The sequence below is a fragment of the Sorex araneus genome, chromosome 2 (genome assembly GCF_027595985.1).
Source record: "Sorex araneus isolate mSorAra2 chromosome 2, mSorAra2.pri, whole genome shotgun sequence".
In the NCBI taxonomy this organism is placed as follows: Eukaryota; Metazoa; Chordata; class Mammalia; order Eulipotyphla; family Soricidae; genus Sorex; species Sorex araneus.
Genome location: NC_073303.1, coordinates 219,465,872 through 219,479,451, shown reverse-complemented (window position 1 = coordinate 219,479,451; position 13,580 = coordinate 219,465,872). Strand labels below are relative to the sequence as shown.

The window sequence follows — 13,580 nt, the reverse complement described above, 5'->3', positions numbered from 1 at the left end:
ACGCCCTCATAATAAAACCAGGGAAGGAGAAATCTGTGACTCCAACTCGCCCCCAAAAGTCTTGCATTTTTCAAGAGAAGCCCCTACCCGGTCACTGAAGCCGCCTCGGAGAAGGTCCCAGAGCCCCGCCTCCGACGGGGGGGGCAGGCAGGGCGGGAGACCGGAAGTGACGACACCGAGCGCGCCATTAAATAGCCCTAGGCGGGGCTCTCGCGTTCTCTCGGCCGTAGCGCCATCTTCTTGGGTGAGTGTTGTCGCGCTCCGCGTTCGGGTTCCGCGCACAATCCATTGACATCTGAAGTCTACACTTAGCATCAGTACCGCAGACTAACCGTAGTCTTTCCTTGTCTTTCCCCGCAGCGGCCTCCGCACCATGAGAGCTAAGGTAAGCGTGCCCTGCTTAGAAAACCAGGAACTCCTGATGGGCAGTGACGGGTTCCGGGCGAGGAAGTCCGCCATGGCCTCCGAGCCTCTGGGTGTTGAGGGCTGCGGGAGAGAGGCGGGCTAGGCTGGAGGAGTTGCCGGGAGAAGAGTGTCCGCGGCGTTTGGTATCGGGAGTTGTGGGTCTGAGTTCCGAGTCTGTTTAGATGGTGGTTACCGTGACGAGTGCTTTTGTGCTGGGATTACGGCTCGTCTTGGTCCTGAACGTTGGGAGGATTGTGGAGCGGGTGGGGGTGGAGATGTAATAGGGGCCCTAGCCGCTCGTAAGTCTGCTGCTAATACTCACTGTTTTATTCCCTGTCTGTTGTGGTCTTTCGTTTTCCAGTGGAGGAAGAAGCGAATGCGCAGGTAATGTTGAAACTCGGCCACCGGGGGAGAAGGGAGATGGAGCGTGCACGGACAAGACTCGGGAGGATCGGTCGCTCGCGCCTCCGAACTGAGCGCCTTAGAGGCCGAGTCGCGACTCGGATCGCACGCCGCCCGTGATTCGTGCACGTGTAAGTTGGCGGTCGGGTTTACGGGGTGTGTTCCTGGGTCTGCTTTCCAGGCTGAAGCGCAAAAGAAGAAAGATGAGGCAGAGGTCCAAGTAAACTGCGATCTTGTGCACCGTGGAGGCCGCAGGAGCAGAAGCGAAGAAAGGCTGAGGCCGGGGACATTGGGTAGAACCTCCTAACACCGAGCTCTCTCGAATTCATCTGGCTGCATCTGGAACAGCTGATCGCCGCGGCCACCGTTGAGAGGCCCTCCATTTTAGTCCCCTTGCGGCCCTTTGCCCCAGACCTAACATCCTGGACTGATTTCTGTTCTTGCCTGGCCGAATGTAATCCGTGTGCACAATAAACCATCCATTCTGTTTTGGCTGAAGATAAACAAAACAATCGTCTGTTGTGGTTTTAATGTTGGAGTAGGTGTGGGATTCCATTGGTACCGAGCCCCGTGCTGCTCTTGAGTACTGTCAACCCGCTGCACGGAGTGGTCTGATCAAGTGGCCCCCGGGCATTTGAAGGGGTGGAACGGGCGGGGAGGGTCGCCTCGCGCCCTTCTGCGCGGGTGAGGGTTCCGCCCCTAGGCGCGCGCGCTCGCTTCCGCTTTCTCACGCCTTCGCCGCAGGCAGTTGGGGCTGGTTGCCATGGTGACGCGCAAGGCTTGGCGGGAACTTCCTGCGTGCAGCGGCGTCCCGCGCCCACCATCGAGTCTAGTTCCGGGGCCGGTGGCTAGAGCGTCGTTTCTTCCGCAGGAAACGGAAGGGCGCCAGGGTAGGCGGCTCTTTGTCGAAGCTAGAGGACCGGCAGGCGGCAGCAGCAACTACGGCGGCGGCGGCAGGTGAGGGAGGCGGGAGACTTAGGTGGAGGCCGCGCCCGAGGGGAGGAGTCGGGGCCGGCCCAGCGGCTGGGCTCCGCCGGACGACACGAGGCCCCCCAGAAACGCCGGCTCCGATGCCCCCGGGCCGAGCCGCTTTTCTGACTGACCCCGCTCCGCGACCAAACGCCAGCCTCGTGACGTCACCGCCCTGCCCATCCCCTCCGCTTGATGTCACCTGGAGTCCCCGTCCTTTCACTTCGTGTACCCCCCCTGGTGTCCTCGCACCGGCCCGTGCCTGGGCCCCGGCCGCCGTGCTCCAGACCCGCCGGAGCCAGACCACCTGCCGCGGGAAACTCTTCGGACTTTCCCGGCCAACTCGGGGCCGTTCCGAAGCGTCATAATCACCGCCCCCAAGTCTAAGCTCCCGTCCCACGGCTGTCAGTCGCCGCAACGTTAGACTGACCCGACCCCACGTTCTTCCTCCCGGGTCCGCGCCGCCCCTCGGCCCCCGACCCTCAGCCCTCACTCTCGGGGGCAGCGCCTCTCGCCCCCCGGCCGACCGCCCAAGTGCGGGTCCTCAGGGCCAGTGCCCGGAGTTTCCCCAGACGTCTTTCTTGTCACAGTCGCCCCCGGCCCGTGCGTGACCCCCCTCCCACTCAGGTCTCCGTTTTTCTCCCGTTCAGAACCCAGCAGTGATGTGGAGGTGGAGACCCACCGGAGCCCCGGACTTCACCTGAGCTACCTCAGGTATCAAACAATCCCGGGACCGTCGGGTGGGGAGGCAAGAGCGGAATATCTGCGTCGGTGGGACGTGTGCCCTCGGGCCAAGCCGGGGCTCGATGGCGTTTCTTTTTCCGCCCGTGCATTTCCCACTTACTGAAAATGTGATTTTTTTTTTCTTTTTAAACCACTCTTCCCCCCTCTTGGTTGTTTCTGTTGATTTCCTGGGATTATCCCTCCTCGGAGGAAGAGAACCCCGTTCTCCGGGCTGCTCTGTGCATTTCGGGGAGATGTGAAGGCCGAGTGGAGGCAAGAAAGTGATCGTGGGGGCAGCCAGGCCAAGTAGAAAGCTTAGTCCCGCTTACTCCCGGGGAAACTGAGGTTCTCCCGTCTGAGCAGCAGGGGGAGCCCGCGCTCTGCCGAGGAACGGTTCAGGGGCTCAGACACGTGGTGGCAGGAACTCCAGGCCCAGGGGAGGAGAGGAAGAGCAGGGAGGGCTAGACCCAGTGCTGTGGACTGACATTCCATGGGCTCTCTTGGGAAAGAGGAGACTTAAAAGCTTTAATGAAGTCTATAAATAAATAGGATCTTGACAGGGTGAGGACTGGGGTGGTTTGAAGTGGCAGGCTTGTCCCCTGGAGGAGCAGGAGTGGGGGTCTGGACTGGGGGAAGGAAGAGCGTTATAAAACGAATTGACTCTCGCTTTGACCTTACCACTCAACTCTTCTGTCTTTTGGGGGTGCCTTTAAGTGCAGATCCCAACCCTAGCTCTCTTTCTCTGAAGTAAGGGGCAGAGGTAGAGTTCCCTCGCTGTCTTGAGGGTGGCGGTGAGCTGGGAGGGAATACTGAGCGCAGGGTTCAGGAGGGCCCTTAAGCTGGTGACACGCTTCAGGCTTGACTCAGAAGCTCCAGGAGATTTGTTCATCCCAGAGCCCACAGTTGAATCCCCTAGAAGAGGAGTTAAGGGTAGTTGTGTCACCTGTCTTCCATGAGCCATAGCCCTGGTTGTGCACCAGCTCATCTTTTTTTTGGGGGGAGGGGGTCGCACCCGGCAATGCTCAGCAGTTACTCCTGGCTCTGCACTCAGGAATTACTCCTGGCGGTGCTCAGGGGACCATATGGGAGGCCGGTGATCGAACCCGAGTCAGCCGTGTGCAAGGCAAATGTTCTAGCCACTGTACTGTCATTCTGGTGCCCACACCCGCCCATCTTGTCCACTATAGCCAGGCTCCTCTCCACCTCGTTAGATATCAACAGCAGTTTCCATTTCGCTTCCACAAGTTTCATAAGGCCAGTTGAAATCAAATCCCACACTTTTCTCTCCCTGCCCCCTCCTTGGCCTATTATCATCAGCACGATGAGGTGACTTCACCCCAGCTCCCTCTTCCTCTAGCCAGGCAAGTGTGAATCATTCTGACCCATACCAGGTGCACAAGGACCTGGGCGGGACCTTCTGACCAGCCAGCCAGTCCCGGCTGAATTCTCACCCCGTAGACTCTCCCACCCCAAAGCCATTGCTCTGCCTCTTGCTGGACTGCCCGCTCTGTAGTCGGGAAGAGTGTGGCCTCTCTGGAAGACTTCTGTTTGACACAGTTCTCCTCTTTCCTAGCAGTCACCAAGGGTGGCAAGAAAAAGAAGAAAGCCCTGATTTGGGGGGGACCAGGATGCCAGACCGGGACAACTATGCGAACGGCACTGGGAACAGCGGTGGAGGCCCCAGCGGTGGTGGCGGCGAGGAGGCCAGTGGGGCAGGGGCAGGCAGTGGCGGGGCCAGCTCAGATGCCATATGTAGAGACTTCCTGAGGAACGTGTGCAAGCGCGGCAAGCGTTGCCGCTATCGTCACCCAGACATGAGCGAGGTGTCCAACCTGGGAGTGAGCAAAAATGAGTTCATCTTCTGCCATGACTTCCAGAACAAGGAGTGTAGCCGCCCCAACTGCCGATTCATCCACGGCTCCAAGGAGGATGAAGATGGCTATAAGAAGACGGGAGAGCTTCCCCCGCGGCTCAGGCAGAAGGTGGCGGCTGGCCTGGGCCTCTCACCAGCTGACCTCCCCAATGGCAAGGAGGAGGTTCCCATCTGCCGGGACTTTCTCAAGGGGGACTGCCAGAGAGGAGCCAAGTGCAAGTTTCGTCATCTGCAGCGGGATTTTGAGTTTGATGCTCGCGGTGGCGGAGGCGCTGGTGGTGGGGGCTCCGCGGGCCCGGTTCCCCCAGGACGACGTCATGATCTCTATGATATCTACGACCTCCCTGACAGGGGCTTTGAGGACCATGAGCCAGGCCCCAAGCGTCGGCGAGGTGGGTGCTGCCCCCCAGATGGCCCCCATTTTGAATCCTATGAATATAGCCTGGCTCCGCCTCGAGGAGTAGAGTGTAGACTGCTAGAGGAGGAGAATGCCATGCTCAGGAAGCGCGTAGAGGAGCTAAAGAAGCAGGTCAGCAACCTGCTGGCTACCAATGAGGTACTGCTGGAACAAAATGCCCAGTTCCGAAATCAGGCCAAGGTCATGACCCTGAGCTCTACCGCACCAGCAACTGAGCAGACTCTGGCCCCCACTGTGGGCACTGTCGCCACTTTTAACCATGGCATTGCCCAGACTCACACTACTCTCAGTAGCCAGGCCCTACAGCCTCGCCCCGTGTCCCAGCAAGAACTGGTGGCCCCTGCTGGAGCTCCAGCCGCCCCCCCAACAAATGCTGCCCCTCCTGCTGCTCCACCACCCCCGCCCCCACACTTGAACCCAGAGATCACACCACTGTCAGCTGCTCTGGCTCAGACAATTGCCCAGGGAATGGCACCCCCACCTGTCTCCATGGCTCCTGTGGCTGTGTCTGTGGCCCCCGTGGCCCCTGTGGCCGTCTCCATGGCCCAGCCCTTGGCAGGAATCACAATGAGCCACACCACCACTCCCATGGTGACTTACCCCATCGCTTCCCAGAGCATGCGTATCACAGCCATGCCACACTGATGGGGCTCACGGACATTCCCCTGGTATTGTCTCCCGGGGCTAGGATCAAGGGTCCTTACCCGCTCTCCTAGCTCTCCAGGCTCTGTCTGAAGGGCTCATTCAAGAACTAGGACAAGAGACTACAAGGAGTTTGCTTCTGAGAAGGAGCTGAGCAGGTGTTTTGTCTCACTCCCCTTTTCTGAGGGTCCTCTTGTCCATCTCCTTCAAGCCTCACAGAAGGGGCTTGTGTAGGCGACTGAAGCCAGCAGAGAGGAAGGACTGACTGAGGGGCCCCGTGTCCCCTGATGGGAAGTTGGGGACATCCCTGTCTTGTCCCTCTTCTGCACAGCCCAGGTTTCAGCACTGGCATGGAAGAAAACACATGCAGCCCAGAGGGAAAGCCAGAAAAGATTGGGAAGCAGGTGGCCGGGAGAGAAGGCCTGATAGGAACCTTCAGACAATGTTGGGCCTAGTTGAGTTGGACAATACAGGAACTGCTCCTGGGCCCCTGGGAAGGCGGGGACCATAGTGCTCCAGCCCAAAAGATGAGGGGAACATTCATTACCTTGGTTTGGCCTGGAAATCCATAGGGCAGGGCCCACCACTTTCCAAAGAAATAAAAGAACAATTATTTTTAACAAATGGAGGCAGTTGCTTAGCGATTGTGTGGAATATGGGAACAGGAACTAGAACTCATGGCAGGATGGGATAAAGACGTAGCTCTCCGAATGGGTAAGGACGGCTAGAGACCAGTGAAAAGGGAACCAGAACCCCGGACAAGACAAAATGGGGCTCTGGGGGAAGGCACTTTGTGGGTAACAGAATTATAGTCACCTAATCTAGTTTAAAAATAGTCCCATCTGTTTCTGATTTCTATCTGCATGTACTATTCCCAGGTTGCCTTAGTAACCAGGGCTCTTAGGGTCATTCAGGGGGGCAGGTACTAAGGAAGGGTGTGTGTGCTGGGAAGCGAGAATGGGATATGTATTAAAAGATCGTCCCCTTATTCAAACAGCTGAGCAGGTGGCATTTTGCTCTCTTGAGTGTTGATGGCAGTGTCCCTCCTAACCCATCCCTTTCTCAGTTACCAGTGCCTTAAGCCTTCAGGCTTGGGAGCTGCTGGGAGAAGGAGAGTTCTTCTGGGGACACAAGCACAGGTTTACCTCTTACATCCTTCCCTCACATAGGACCAGAGTTTTAAGTCAAGTCATTAGGGCCAGAAACCTCAGTCATCGGTCCTCCGTTCTTCCTCAGCTCATGGCTGATGTACACGAAATAACTCAGGTGTCTAGTCTAATGGGGGTGGAGAAAGTGATCCTGAATGTGTGTGTGCGTAGGTGTTCGCCATCATCTCTCCAGCAACCTCTTGCTCTCTTACTTGGTTGATACTCAGGCCGACACCTGGGGTGGGAGGTAGTGGCTGGTCATTTGAGTGAGCGAGTCAGTGCCTGCGTGTGTGTTCCCCCCATCATACCTCCAGATCTCTCTTGCTCTCTACCTGATCGATACTCAAACCAACACCTGGAGTGGGAGATTGTGTGTGTGTGGGGGGGGGTGCTGGTCGTTAGAGATTGTGTGTGTGTGTGTGTGTGTGTGTGTGTGTGTGTGGTCCCCCATTATATCTCCAGCTACCTCTTTTTCTCTTACCTGATTGACACTCAGGCCAACACCTGGGGTGGGAGGTTGTGGGCTGGTCATTAAGACTAGTCATTGAAAAACAAAAAGGGCCTAAAATTTAAAAGTGAAAAACACTGAGATATTGTTTGTGGATTTTAGAAACCACGCATTGACAAGCTTATGTTGATTCTCTGGCTCAATTCTAGATTAAAAATTGGATTATGAACATTACAAACTTGATTGTAAATAAGCAATATGAATTCATTCACGCCAAAACCTAACTTTGCTTTTTGCCAAATATGTCTGAAGCGGTAGATTTGGGGAAACCAGATCTCTATGTTATATGCTCTTGATTAATATACTTCAGCTCGAAACCACCAGGCATGGGCCTGGGGCTTGTGGTGTGTTACAGCAAGAGGCTATTAGGCCAGCGAGATAACACAACAAGTAAGGCACTTGCCTTGCACATGGCTAACCTGGGCTCAATACCTGGACCCCCATATGTTCCTCTGGTCCCGCTAGAGTGATCCCCTGGGCACCACTGGGTGTGGCCCAAAAACAAAGGTATTAGAACATACAGGATTTGGACTTTGGTTAAGTGATTTGGAGTCAGCGGGACTTCACATTGGATTGGGTGTTATTAAGGAAAGCAGGATACTTTATCTTATCTAGAAAAGGCAGAATAGCATAAAGCTGGAGCCATTTGCTCTATTGGTGATTGGTAAGAAAGCAGCGAGCATTCAGCTGGGAGAGGGGGTTGTTTGCTCTTCAGTAGTTTGCACAGATTTTTTTTTCTCTTAATATTGTGAAATGATTGTGGTTTTTGCCTCACTTAATAATAGTCACTGAGTGACTCTGCTGTGAAAGCTTTGTAAGATTGTCTCCACCCAAAGAACATCGTTTCCTAGCTGTGTTAACCCCTGACTCCTAGCGACACCAAAGCCTGGTTGTCAGGACAGTTCCCAGAAATAAGGAGCAGCTTGCTTCTTTCTCATCTTTTTCACTGCAGATCAGAGAATAATTACAGTCAATGGTAGAGTTTGATGGAATCAAAACAGCATTTGTGCATTTTTTTAAGGATAAAATATAAAAATCTGTGTTAACAGAGACAATGTAACTTTGTTGACTAATCCAAGTATTGATCCTGCCCCCCTAAAATTTGCTTGTATTTGTCTGAGGGAAAAAAAATGCGGAATCTACATGAGTATAACACAGGACTTTCAATTGGTTACAAAATGGGGGCTGTATAGAGAAAGAGTATAACAGGTAGGGTGTTTGCCTTACACACGACAGGCCCACATGCTCCCGTAGCCCTCCAGGAGCTAGCCTAAGCAGTGTTTGGGTGTGTCCTCCCACCCCGCCCCCCCAAGAAAGGACCAGAGAGGAGGTGGGACATTCCCTTTGTACACGGCTGACCCAGGTTTGATTCCCAGCACCACATGGTCCCCTGAACACACTGGGTGTGGCCCAGAAGCCAAAACAAAACACCAGGGCTGAAGAGAGAATACAGGGACCCCTGTAGGGCTCATTCCTTGAATGCAGCTGATTCAGTTTCCATCCCCAACCTCCCATATGGTCCCCTAAGCACCAGCAAGAGTGATCCCTAAGCATCACTGGGCGTGATCCCAAAACAAAAAATGGTTACAAAACATGAAAGTTATAAAAATTCAAATTTTGGGTCCCAGGCGCTAGTTCACAGGCCTGGAGTGTGTGCTTTGCATGGAAGAAGAGGCCCGGTTCAGTTCCTCGGCTGCATGGTCCTCTAAGTACCTCCAAGAACAACCCCAGCACCACTCTGGAAGAGGCCCTCAGCACCGCCTGGTGTAGCTCCAAAGCCAGAGGACAAAAAAAAAAACAAAACCAACAAAATAGATGGTACTTACGAGAGGTTCCCCTGAAACAGCAAAACTGCTATATTTATAATGCATGGGGCACGGAGATGGTTCAAAGGGCTTCAGGTTTGTTTGCTGAAGGCCTGGGTTTAATCCCTCATATCACTGGTCCCTTGAGCACCTCTCCAGGTGTGGCTACAAAACAAAGCAATGCTTGGCTACAGTTCTCTTACTCTCATTTTTATTTGGCCGGGGTGGCGGTTGGCTTCATTCTGTGGTACTCAAGTCTTACTCCTGGCTCTGGACTCAGGGGTCATTTTTTTTTTTCTTCTTGGGTCACACCTGGCGATGCACAGGGGTTACTCCTGGCTATACACTCAGGAATTACTCCTGGCAGTGCTCAGGGATGCTGGGGATCAAACCTAGGTTGGCCGCGTGCAAAGCAAACGCCCTACCCGCTGTGCTATTGCTCCAGCCTCTCAGGGGTCACTCTTGGTGGTGCTCAGGCGACCACATGTGGTGTGAGGGATCAAACCACTGTTGACCATGTACAAGGAAAGTGCTTTATCCCCTGTACTATCTCTCTAGCCCTGATATGTCATTTTTAAAGATGGCAATTGACAAATCAGTGGAGTAGCTGGAAATAAAGATTAAAGGGAAACCTAATTTCTTCAAATATTGGAAGGACTACTCAGTGCATGAAAAGTCTTGCATATGAGGCCAGAGGGATAGGACAGTAGGTGGGGTGCTTGTGTTATATGTGGCAGACCCAGATTTGATTCCTTAGCACTGTATGGTCCCCCCGAGCCTGCAAGGAGTGATTTCCTGAGCACTGTTGGATATGGCCCAAAAACAAAGCAAAAAAGAAAATTCTTTTTTTTTTTCTTTTTGGGTCACACCTGACGATGCTCAGGGGTTTCTCCTGGCTAGGCACTCAGGAATTACTCCTGGTGGTACTCGGGGAACCTTACGGGATGCCGGGGATTGAACCTGGGTTGGCCACGTGCAAGGCAAACACCCTACCTGCTATACTATCGCTCAGGCCCCAAAAGAAAATTCTTTCATAGGAAATTATTGGGGTTCTAGAATAATAGTTAACAGTTAATAATAGTTAACAATTGACATTTATTAAATACCTAATAGAAGCCCAAGGCACTGTACTAAATATGGTACATACAATTTCTTATTGATACAATGGGTATTGTTTTGCAAAGAAGAAATCACCCATTTTCCACAACTTAACAGGCATGGAGTCAGGAGTCTGTTCACACATTCTGATCCAGATTTTGTATGAAGAGTTCCTTTGTTTTTATTTTTCATTTTGTTTTGTTTTTGGGCCACACCCAAGGATGCTCAGGGTTTACTTCTGGCTCTAAGACACTCAGAAATTACTCCTGCTGGTGGTGCTCGGGAACCATATGGGATGCCGAGGATCAAACCCAGGTCGGCTGTGTGCAAGACAAGCGCCCTACCTACTGTACTCTCCAGCCCCAGTATAGGAAGTTTTGATAAAGCCATCCAACAGTGAGACCGCTACTTTGCAGGAACTTTTTAGGAATGATAGAGAAGAAATTCCCTCAAATCCTGTTTCCCCCTTTCATTTTGGAGAGTAGGCTGGGACAAGATTATCACATCCAACCCTCTGCCTCCCCAAGGAAGGAATTATAATTGACATATAAATGCAGATTGCAAGTAGAGGAAATCTCCAGTCTCCTTCAGACCCCTCTAACCAATTGGGCCATTCTATTTTTTTTTTTCCCCCTGTTACCCACTTACTGCATGTCACCACCAGGTGGCACCTGGGCAACAGAATTGTCAATGAGCAGGGACCCACCCTGTTTACTTGTTCTGGTGCCTGCATTGCAGCAGCTGATCCTGTGGCTCCAGTGTCCCAGCTCTGAAGAGCCCTTCCGGAGGATAAGGTTTCATCCCCACACACGGTCTTCAGGAGGAGGGTCCGTTGATTTCTGTGGGGTGAGAAAAGGGAGAAGTTTGGAAAGAAACGTCCTAGATCATCCTTTCGGTTCCCTGGCATAAGAAAGCCGCCTCCACCTACTCCTGTGCTTAGCAAATTGCAATTTACAAAGGCTGTCCTCTAAGGACGTTATCCGTTTTCCTGCAACAGTTCTGCTTCAGCTGTCAAGCAAGCAGATCTTCCTTATGTCCTCTAAACTCCTCGAGCTCCCTTTATACTTGTAAACATTTGACGTTTGGAGAACACACAAGATAAAAAGAAAATTGTTTCTTGAGGCTGGAGGTGTGCTTTGCATGTGTGAAGCTCAACTTTTTCAGGTGGGGTTTCTTGGCAGTTCAGCAACTCTCAAGGGCCCATGGATGCAATGCCACAAGGGTCTTGCAGTGCCAGAGATTGCGTGGACCACCCCAGTGGTGCCGGGGCAACAGGGCTATAGCCAGTGGTGCTCCACTATTGCATTTGGCAGACCATGGGGACCATATGGTGCCAGGGACTGAACCAGAATTGGCCACATTAAGGTACATACCTTTAACCACTGTACTGTCTCAAGGCTCTAGGTTTGGTGCCCGGCACCTCCAAAAAAGAAAAAGAAATGATTGTTCCTTTAAGCAGAGGAGATAGGTGTTGGGTATATAGGTTCCAAGTTCAGTCCCCAACACAGTGCTGGGGTGACTCTTTGGTCCTAGCAGTACTGTAGTCAAGGCCTTTTGCATTAAATTGTCCATCGCAATTGGCCAAATATCATTCAAGTATTCCCTGAGCACTGCTTGGGAGCTTACCCCGCTAAAAGAGAAAATAAGAAAACTGTTCTGCACAGTTCTGCAATTGAAGCGAAGCAATCTAGGACACGGCACCAGAGAAATAGAGAAAAGGAAATGAGAAAATTTCAGATTAAGGAAGACTGGTTAGGGATGGCTTTTATTTTTTGGATTTGGGCCACACCCGGTAGGGCTGGGCTCCAGGAGGCTCGGTAGGATGGAACCTAGAGCTCCAGTATGCAAAGCATGTACTCTAGCCCTCTGATTTATCTCCCCAGTCCTGCAGAGGGATTGGTTTTAAGCAGCTCTGATGAAATACAACCTGATATAATCTATGCCCTGAAGAGCTAGATATAATTTACCAGCTCTTGATCTAATCTCTTCCTGTCATCCCTAGTTCCCCTTCTTCATCAGAGAGAGACTAACACAGCCCCATATATACAGCATTATAAAGTAACCATCTGCCTTAACCCCTCCTCCTGGTGGTCTAGTTTCTAAGTCTCTGAACAGCACCTCTGTAAGTCCAGTTTCTGTAATAATCAGTAGTCAACAAGGTCCTTGGTCTTTTCCCTTTCTAGATCTACAGTGTAATGTAGAACTGCATTAGTTCTACCCCTATATTTCAAATCCTAACTCATCAAATGAATTAGGAGTACCTCTCAATCATTTTGGTTTGTTGTTTCAGCGGCCTGGCAGCCTATCACTTTTTCTTTTGGGGTCACACCCAGCGATGCTCAGAGAAGTAACTCCTGGCTAAGCATTCAGGAGTTACTCCTAAAGGTGTTTAGATACTAAACCTGTGTCTGCTGTGCGCAAGGCAAGAGTCCTACCTACCATGCTATCTCTCTAGCTCCAGTATATTAGTTTTTTTTCCTCGGGTCACACCTGGCGATGCACAGGGATCACTCCTGGCTCTGCACTCAGGAATTACCCCTGGCGGTGCTCAGGGAACCCTATGGGATGCTGGGAATTGAACCTGGGCCAGCCGGGTGCAAGGCAAACGCCCTACCCGCTGTGCTATCACTCCAGCCCCGAGTTTACTAGTTTTTAAGGCCGTGGCAGCAAAGACTCGGGCATTCTGGGCTCAGTGCTCCGGGGCACTATGTAGTACTGGAGATCAAACCTGGACCTCTGGCACGCAAAGCATGTGCACTAGCTCTCTGAGCGGTCTCCCAGGCCCAATCTAGCAGTTATTCAGGGTCCCAAAGTTCTTGGAGGGGTTGGAGTGGCTAGGGTGCTTTCCTTGCATGTGGCTGACTCAAGTTTGTTCCACAGCAGCCCATATGGTCCTCTGAGGAAATCTAAAGTGATCCCTGAACTCAGAGCCAGGAGTGAGCCCCAAGTACTACCATGAGCGGCCTCCCAAAACAAAACAACCCCCTTCACAACACAGACACACACACACAAAAGAGACAGGAAAAGAGACAAAAAACAGACCATTCCTGCTTTTGAAGCCAATTCGTCTTTTTTTTTTTTTTTTGAGGCGGCAGGATCAGATTTGGGGCCTCACAATATCCCTGGCCTTCAGAACCAACTTAAGTCAATGTGCCATGATGGAGATTTCCAAAATGAAATAAAACTTTATTTCCTGATTGCTGTTTTTCTCTTCCCTTTAAGCCTACATTATTTCTAGTTGCCTGTGTAATTCTTAAGATTCTCACATTAACTCTAGTCTCTATTACAGCACAAAGTGGAGGGTTGGGGACAGGAAAGAGAGGCTGTCATCAAATACTTTCGATCCAAATAGGGTAATTTCCTTTTCCTTCTGTGAGAACTGCCTGGAAAAAAAACTGATGCGGAATGTGCCTGGAATATTAAAGCTAGAGAAAGTTGACAAAATGAATATGTAGGAATTCTTGCCAAATCCTGCCAAACCGTTCGAATGGAGTATAAGGAAATCCTGACCCTCCACAACTCTTCCAACTCCCCAGCTACTCCCGCTCGCTCAACACCCGAGTAATTGGCGGCGCGACTCTGCATGACG

The 13,580-nt window shown here is 52.0% G+C and overlaps 1 protein-coding gene and 1 long non-coding RNA gene across 3 annotated transcripts; both read left to right on the top strand.

The window, feature by feature from the left end:
* Nucleotides 1-210: 210 nt before the first annotated feature.
* LOC129402265 (uncharacterized) lies at nt 211-1,319 on the top strand. Its single transcript, XR_008628609.1, has 3 exons — nt 211-385; nt 767-789; nt 989-1,319. It is a non-coding gene; the product is annotated as an uncharacterized LOC129402265 (long non-coding RNA).
* A 377-nt stretch (nt 1,320-1,696) lies between these two features.
* On the top strand, nt 1,697-13,515 carry ZC3H10 (zinc finger CCCH-type containing 10). Of its 2 annotated transcripts, none has more exons than XM_004601600.3 (3): nt 1,697-1,764; nt 2,427-2,490; nt 4,073-13,515. In XM_004601600.3, the coding sequence occupies exon 3, from the start codon at nt 4,128-4,130 to the stop codon at nt 5,433-5,435; it is 1,308 nt and encodes a 435-aa protein (XP_004601657.2). In that variant the 5' UTR covers nt 1,697-1,764; nt 2,427-2,490; nt 4,073-4,127; the 3' UTR covers nt 5,436-13,515. The 2 variants fall into 2 exon arrangements, with proteins under 2 accessions (XP_004601657.2, XP_054981991.1); XM_055126016.1 differs by having other exon boundaries at nt 1,713-1,764; nt 4,076-13,515.
* Nucleotides 13,516-13,580: the final 65 nt, after the last annotated feature.

What these genes read in the sequence shown, in the direction of transcription:
- ZC3H10 (XM_004601600.3), top strand. Translation starts at nt 4,128, where the DNA reads ATGCCAGACCGGGACAACTATGCGAACGGCACTGGGAACAGCGGTGGA.